We start from the raw sequence: 7,557 nt of genomic DNA, 5'->3' as shown, positions 1-7,557 counted from the left end.
CCTCCTGGCTTCAGGGAAAGGATTAAAAATGTCATGTTTGTTCTTTATGTCCTCTTTAAAGACAAAAATCTCACTTTTAAAAATATCCACGTGGCTTCAGCTAACAAAAAGTCGTTGGGTATGACTCTGGTTCCTGAATTTTATTTCCTTATCCCACTCTGCATTAACAGAACCATCTTTAATTACACCATAACGAGGTGTTTGCCTTGGCTCCCCGCCTTGCTCCCCAGTAAATTAATGCTGCACTCAGAACAAGCACCCTGCCCTGGCTCCTGCCTGAGCTGAGATCTATTTGAAGGGATTAACGAGCTTGTAAATCTGCAAACAGGATTAGAAACAAGAGCATCTTCCTTGAGCTCCCCTGCCCCACTGCCTGCTGAATGAGCTGGCCAGGAGATGGGTTGGGTGAGGAAGGGGAGGTTTGTTTTTTTCTCCAGTCTCAAAAGCAGGAGTAAACTGAGTGTAGAGAGGGAGTGTCTCCCTGTGAGAGCTGCTGGAGAGAGTTGCCAGTGCATTACTGATACCCAGCCCTTCAAAATTGCCATTTCCCTGTTCTCTGTCTGTAAAGCATCTTATTCCAGTTTGTAACTGATTGCAGTGATTAAGGTCTTTTAGTTTTCTGATACTGGGTGTTTTTCTCCCTGTTTTGGAAGGAAAGGGAATGCTGACCAGGCAGGACTGCTTGGCTTTACCTGGATGCTGTCATTGTTTATCAGTAATTGCTCATAGGCACTCTCTGCCATGAGCATCCTTGGCCCCATCGTGATTATTCTTAGCCTCATGCCCTGGTGAGCAGCCTGTGACCAAGGCTGGTAATGGACCTGGAAAAGGAGGCATTGCCCCAGTTGTAAATGTCTCACTGGGCTAATTTGGTCAGATTTTGGGGCCAGTTAAACATGAAATCAGGTTCATGGCAGGATTACTTGAGGATTAGTATCCCTACATCCTCTAGATTGGGTTCTGAGATCCTCAAAACCACTGCCAAGATGTGGTCCAGCCTCCTTGATGGCACCAAGGTGTAAAAGCACATCCCTGGCAGCCGTGTGTGTGCCCCAGTCTGGCATTGCCAGGCTGACCTCTGGCACTGCATGTTGGGTCAGAGGAGACATTTCCTCTGCGGGCTGCGGCCCCGCGCCGGGTCTCACAACTGCTGTATTTATACATCCTGCTCAGTGCTGGGTAATCAGAAAATGCAATATCGCTGTCACCAGCTCTCTGAAGACATCCAGCCTGAGTAATTTAACATGTCAGCTCCATCCATCACGGGGACGCAGCCGGCACACAAACGTGCAGTGGCCGGAGGGGGCGGGTGGCTGGCAGAGCAGCTGCTGCCTGTGCCAGCTGCCTGCTCACCTCACAGGGCTGTGGGAACAACGCCAGTCGCTTGCGTTTAAAATTTTAAAAGTTTAATAGTAATAAAACGGTTATAAAAATAGTAATGCAATTAGAGTAATAATAATTTTGGACCATTTGAATTAGGTCAATATGAGACAATAGGAACAAAGAGTTACAGATGGTCCGGGTACCTTTTTCTGGGCAGCACGAGCCTGAAAGAGCCCAAAAAAGGACACGCGTTAACAGAGGATTAACCCTTAAAAACAACAGCCTGTTGCATATTAATATACTTCATACATGATGCATAAATTCCATTCAAACACAGGATTCTGTCTGGTCATCATCAACTCCTTCCTCTGAATCCTAACAGTGCCTTCAAGGTGGGAAGAAGTTCGTTTCTTCTGATAAGCGGACAATAAATTATTTTTCTCTGAAAGATTCAGGGGTCCTGTGGCTGCTATCTCACTGCAAGTTCTTTCTTTACAAAAAAAAAAATATCCTCCATGGCATAGTTTCTATTTTAACATTTTTATAACCTAAAACTGTATTTAACACACTACTTAAGAGAATTAACACAGCATTACTTTCTAACACAACACATACCATAGTCATTTTAATATTTGCGAAAAGCCAATCATACCATACTCATTTTTCATAGGTGTGACAGCACACAGAGCACCACTGGGCTCCCTCTGTCCACCCCAGCCATCTGCCTGTGCAAAAGGGGCCAGCTCTGGTGCATGGGAAGGTGACAGAGGGATGTGCTGTGTCCTACCTGCACAGGCAGCATCCAGGTCCCTCTCCCAGACAGGGGCAAGGACTGTGCTGTGTCACAGATATCTTTTATGGAAAATCCTTTCCTTAGGATTTTTCCTCCTGAGAAGCTGAGAGGCCTCAGGAACAAAATGTAAACAATGGTTATCTGCTGCTGTGGAATGCAACAGGTGCATCTGTGATTGGTCTCATGTTGGTTGTTTCTAATTAATGGCCAATCACAGTCAGCTCGCTCGGACTCTGTCTGAGCCACAAACCTTTGTTATTCATTCTTTCTTTTTCTATTCTTAGCTAGCCTTCTGGTGAAATCCTTTCTTCTATTCTTTTTAGTATAGTTTTAATATAATATATATCATAAAATAATGAATCAAGCCTTGTGAAACATGGAGTCAGATCCTCGTCTCTTCCCTCATCCTCGGACCCCTGTGAACATGGTCACAGTGCTGAGCTCTCAGCAGTGGGGGGACTCTCCCATAGCTGATGTCTGTCCCCTGGCCCCTGCAGCAGCCCCTGCTCAGTGAGAATGCGATTTGCAGCAGGGCCGCAGCCCTGGCTGGTTGCCCAAGGGCCTGCGTTAGAAGCCCAGGTTAATTAAGATTTTCCTCACTCATGCAAATAATGCTTATTGGTCTTAGCACTCTGCTGTGTCTCTCAAACCCCTTGGTGTGGGTGTATCATGGCACTGGCTGTTTTTTGTGATGTTTGTGGCTGAAGAGGGGCTGATGATGGGTCACGGTTTGGAATCTTTAAACCCCCCCAGCCCCCTGCCCAAGCCCTAAATGCTGCTGTGTGCAAGCACTGACCCTCCCTGCTGCTTCCAGGAGGAAAGGAGCCAGCAGAGCCCCTTCCTGTCCTGCTGCTGGGACTGCCCTGAGGGCACTGCTCAGCCAGGGCAGGGCATGGCCAGGGCAGGAGCCACGTGCTGAGCTCCTGGCGTCCCTCTGGCTCCTGCCAGCCACCTCTCATCGCCGTGATTGAGGATTTCAGAGGGCAGAAGGCACCGCTCATTTTCTGTTCTCCTGCCAAGAAATGGGGAAATTGCGCTGCTGCCTAGAATAAAAGATTTTTTAAAAACAGTAAAATATTTTAATGGCAGTTTAAAGGGCCACTGTCAACCCCCAGAGGCCTCTTTTCTTTAAGCTCTGCAAAGATTGAAGGACTTCTGCCAATTAGAGTCTGTGGTGCTTTTTTAAGTGTCCATTGCTTCTTGGTGGGTCTGGGGATGGAGCCAGCTGGGCTCCTGCTGCATCCCACACCATATCTGGAGAGGAGGAGGCCGGGTGAACCATGGGCCAGCCCTGCTCCTGTCAGTCCTGACTGCTGCTGTCACAGCAAGCTGGGGGAGCAAATGGGCCAAATTGGGTGCTGAGAAGCAGGAAAAACCCTCAGGGGGCTCCTGGGTGCCCCCCCCCCCCACCACCAAGGGCTGTATTCCCCCTGTACCATTTGTCCTTGCTGAGTTTGCTAAATTTCACTGCATTTCACCATGCAGGTGTCCTTGGGGAGAGCAGCTGTCACACTTGGGGGTTTTCTTTGTAAGTCCCTTGAAGTATATTTGTGTTTTTATTTCTGAGGGTAGAATGTGTCTTCTTACATTCACATCACTAAAGGCACTGTGGGGTCTTGATTTTTGATGACATCATGGATGGTAAAAGTTCCTGATCACTACTGGTGACCCCAAGCAAAGAACCTTAGCAAGGAGCGGGGGTTGCTGGCCAAATGCTCAGCTCTGCTGAGGAGCTCCTGGCTCCACCTGCTCCTGAGCATCTCAGCTGCCAGGGCTGATGTTTTCCTCTCTATTGCCTGCAGGTGGGATCGGGTTTGGACGTGCCAAAGGCAACTCTGGCTCAGAGGCAGACGATGAAACCCAGCTCACCTTCTACACGGAGCAGTACCGGAGCCGGAGGCGAAGCAAAGGTACAAAAGGATGCTGTGGTTGCACACTGGTGTCAGGGGAAAAGAAATGCTTGGGCACCTTGGCTGTCCCATGGGTGATGGTGTCTGATACTGCCTGAGTCTAAAGGACAGCCACACCAGTCTGTGGTGGTCAGCACATCCCCAGATGTGCTGTTTTTGTGATGCAGCACCGTGCAGGAGCCATAAATCCCATTTCCCATAAATCCCATTTCCCAGTGATGTTGCTGAGGTTCTGGGTTTCTTTGATGGTTTCTAATATCAGTTACCCTCCACATGGCCTGGCACTTCCCCAAAGCTGAACCAGTGGGGAGTGGTTGTGTCTGTCCTCATCCTGGCACCGGTGCAGCTGTCAGGGATGGTTACCCTGGCAATTCCTTGCTCCAAACTCCTGTTTTCTGCCCTTTATTTCCCATGCAAAACATTCATTGGATGAAAATTGCCCAGCCTTCCACTTGGCACAAAGGCAATTAAAAAGAACAAATTCAAAACGAGAGTTGGGGCAGGGATTTGTAGACCCAAGTCCCTTTAGGCTCTTTTGTGAGTTAGAGAAGCCAAAAAACTGAAATATCATCTGGAGTTTGAAATTAGTGTCCGCAGTTCCTCTCATCACATCACACCAGATCGGTTTTTTTGTCATTTTTTTTCGGGACGCTCAGCCCGAGCCGTTTGGTGGAGGAGAGGACGAGTTCTGCTGCTGCTGCTGGGTTTGAAAAATCACTGTCGGGAAATAACTCCGTTGGGAAGCAATTTAAAAATTGCACAGTGGGTCTGCTCCCTCCATTTGTTTTGTGCAGGGAGCCGGGCCCCGGCAGAGCGCGGCAGCCAGATAGATGCCGGTGCCCACCGCAGCAGCACGAGGCCCCATTTGTTTCCATGATGAGCCATTCCCATAAATGCTTCCAGTGTGTTTATTTGAATGTGAAATTGCCTCAACACCTCTGATCAGCTCGGTGGTTGCACACGGGAATAAGCTCACGCATGCACAGGGGCGTGCCGCTGTTGTTCCTGCTCAAAGGCTGGGCCTTCAATTTTATATGTTTGGGGTTTTTTTTTCTCTTTTTCTTTTTTTTTTTTGTTTAAATGTGTTTTAGAACCAAGAGAAATCATCACCATGTTTAAAATGGGCTTTTGATGAAAAGGATGAGAGGATTTATGAGTTTGTTACCTGTTGTGGTACAAACACAGCTGCGTTCAGGGAAAATTGATAAAATCAGAATCCTAGAATGGTTAGGGTTGGAAGGGACCTTAAAATCACCTTGTTTCCCCTCCTGCCACGGCCAAGGACACCTTCCACTATCTGAGGTTGCTCCAAGCCTTGTCTAACCTGGCCTTGGAGACTTCCAGGGATCCAGGGGCAGCCACAGCTGCTCTGGGCAACTTGTGCCAGGGCATCCCCACTCTCACAGTCAAGAATTTTTTCCCAATAAGCTTAAACTTCCTTCTAACCCTGTCCTCTGTCAGTTTGAATCCATTTCCCCTTGTCCTGTCATTCCATGTCCTTCTCCAGCTGCCTTCAGGTCCTGGAAGGCTGCAGTTATTCACCCCTAAGCCTTCTCTTCTCCAGGCTGAGCAATCCCAACTCTCTCAGCTTTTCCTCATGGGAAAGGTGTTCCATCCCTCTGATCGTCTTCTTGCCTGTGTGACAGGAGGAAGGAATTGTTATGTTGCAAACAGGGACAAAAGAAGCTGTCCCAAAACTCTGCTGGTACAGGGATCAAATTTCCCAGGTGCTGGAGTAGCTTTTTCAGTGACTTATTCAGGAATACTGGGCAGGCTGTGATAGCCCTTGGGTACTTTGGAAAAGTCACTGAAGTTTGGGGTTTTTTCAGCTTCCACTAGAGAAAGGGGTGATAGGGCACAGGGAAGGTATGGAAAACTGTGTTTTAATGAGAGGCAGATAAATCTTTACAAGGCTGCCTTGATGCCATTCCCCTTGAGGTCAACTGCTCTGCAAGTCTCTTGAAAAAGGCTCATACTGGATGTCGGGTACGAAGATATTTTTATTGACGTCTCTGTTGGTTTTTGGTTGTTGGTTTTAGCTTCCTTGTAGGGCAAATATAAAGGAACAGATGAATGGGAAGAATTCCTTTCTTTCCCTGTGAATAAGCTGTTGTTCACCTGGGCAGCTTTGATGGCTGGGTTTGAAGGGAATTCAGGAGGCAGAGCTGCCTCGCGCCGTCGCACAGGGCTGCCTGTTAGATCTGCCTTAGTGTTTGAGCAATGCTGTGAGAACCTGGTTTGTTCATGTTCACTGGGGGCTAACTGAGGGAATTGTCTTGCATAAAGTCCCCATTGTACTTCCCCTCCTGCCTAGATAAATTTGGCCATCGCTGCATCCTCGAAAGGAATTTTCCATTATCCTTTCATTGACTCTCCTCTCCCTCATGGAAGCAGAGCAATAGCGTAGTGGGAAGTCGTAGCGCCGAACTCATAATTACAAGTTCAGCCAAGATCCATAATTGGACGGGATTGTAACTCTAATAGAGAAGGATGCATCGTCAGATACAGTTAATTCTTACAATGATCTTCCCCCATCGATTTTGCCAGGCTTGCATGTCATTGCAGGCGCCTTTGGGTAGTTATCAGGTCCAAGGAGAGGGATTCCTTGGGGTTTCTATCCTCGGATAAGATTTTGTAGGATTGAGCCTAATTACTTGCACTGTCAAGGCATTGATCCCAGATGATGCCATGGGAAGTTTCCACTTAGGAGGTGTGCAGGTTTGCTTTTATTTGAGCTTGGTTAAGTGGCCTCCTGTGTCTCCTGGAGAAGGAGGACAGCAGGTTCTCTAGTGCTTTGGCAAAGCAGATTAGAGACATTCCCACAGGACAATATTCAGCAAGGGAGAGTTTGTTCTGGCAGCTCAGGAGCAGCAGAGCCACTGGTACCTGGTTTTCAGTGCAGGAATACATGGAGAAGTAAGAGGCAGCACCTTCTGTGGTCACAGCATGCTGCACCACTCACCTTCCCTGCCTCTAGGGCTGTGGGATGCCCTTACACTGATGTTACCATGTCTTTGGAAAGTCTCCAGAGAAATTATAGGGCAGAAGAGTGTAAGAGTGTAATAAAGCAGAGATCTTCCCCTGGAGTCTTGGTCTTTGCTGTTGGGCTCAGCCCCATCTCTGGGATTTGAGCTGGGAGAGGCATTGCTGGCTTATGCCAAGAAGTGCTCTGTTCACTCCCAAATCTTCAGTGAGACATCCCTTCTCTTCACCACAATTCCTGCCTGTGCCCACACCAGCTCACCACTCTCCCCTTTGACGGATCAGGGTGAGCTCTGCTCTGTGGCATGCAGTCTCAAGGGAGCTGGAATTCAGATTGCTTCTCCAAGTGAAACAAGTCCTGAGAGAGGCTGTCAGGCTGTGCACAGAGGCTGAAGTGACCCTCAGCTGGGACCAGGAATGTTAGATCTGCCTTAGTGTTTGAGCAATGCTGTGAGAACCTGGTTTGTTCATGTTCACTGGGGGCTGAGGGAATTGTCTTGCATAAAGTCCCCATTGTACTTCCCCAAGCAGGTTTAGTGTCCAAGAAGG

At 48.2% G+C, this 7,557-nt stretch overlaps 1 protein-coding gene across 1 annotated transcript in view; it reads left to right on the top strand.

Moving 5' to 3' along the window:
- ASTN2 (astrotactin 2) overlaps positions 1-7,557 on the top strand; it is a 297,150-nt gene that overhangs the window by 51,128 nt on the left and 238,465 nt on the right. Inside the window, exon 4 of the mRNA XM_005423807.2 lies at positions 3,919-4,026. Within this exon, the coding sequence (XP_005423864.1) occupies positions 3,919-4,026 (108 nt within the window). The remainder of the gene's footprint in view (positions 1-3,918; positions 4,027-7,557) is intronic.

This window comes from Geospiza fortis, unplaced genomic scaffold (assembly GCF_000277835.1).
Source record: "Geospiza fortis unplaced genomic scaffold, GeoFor_1.0 scaffold85, whole genome shotgun sequence".
NCBI lineage: Eukaryota > Metazoa > Chordata > Aves > Passeriformes > Thraupidae > Geospiza > Geospiza fortis.
This window is presented reverse-complemented; position numbering and strand designations above follow the sequence as displayed.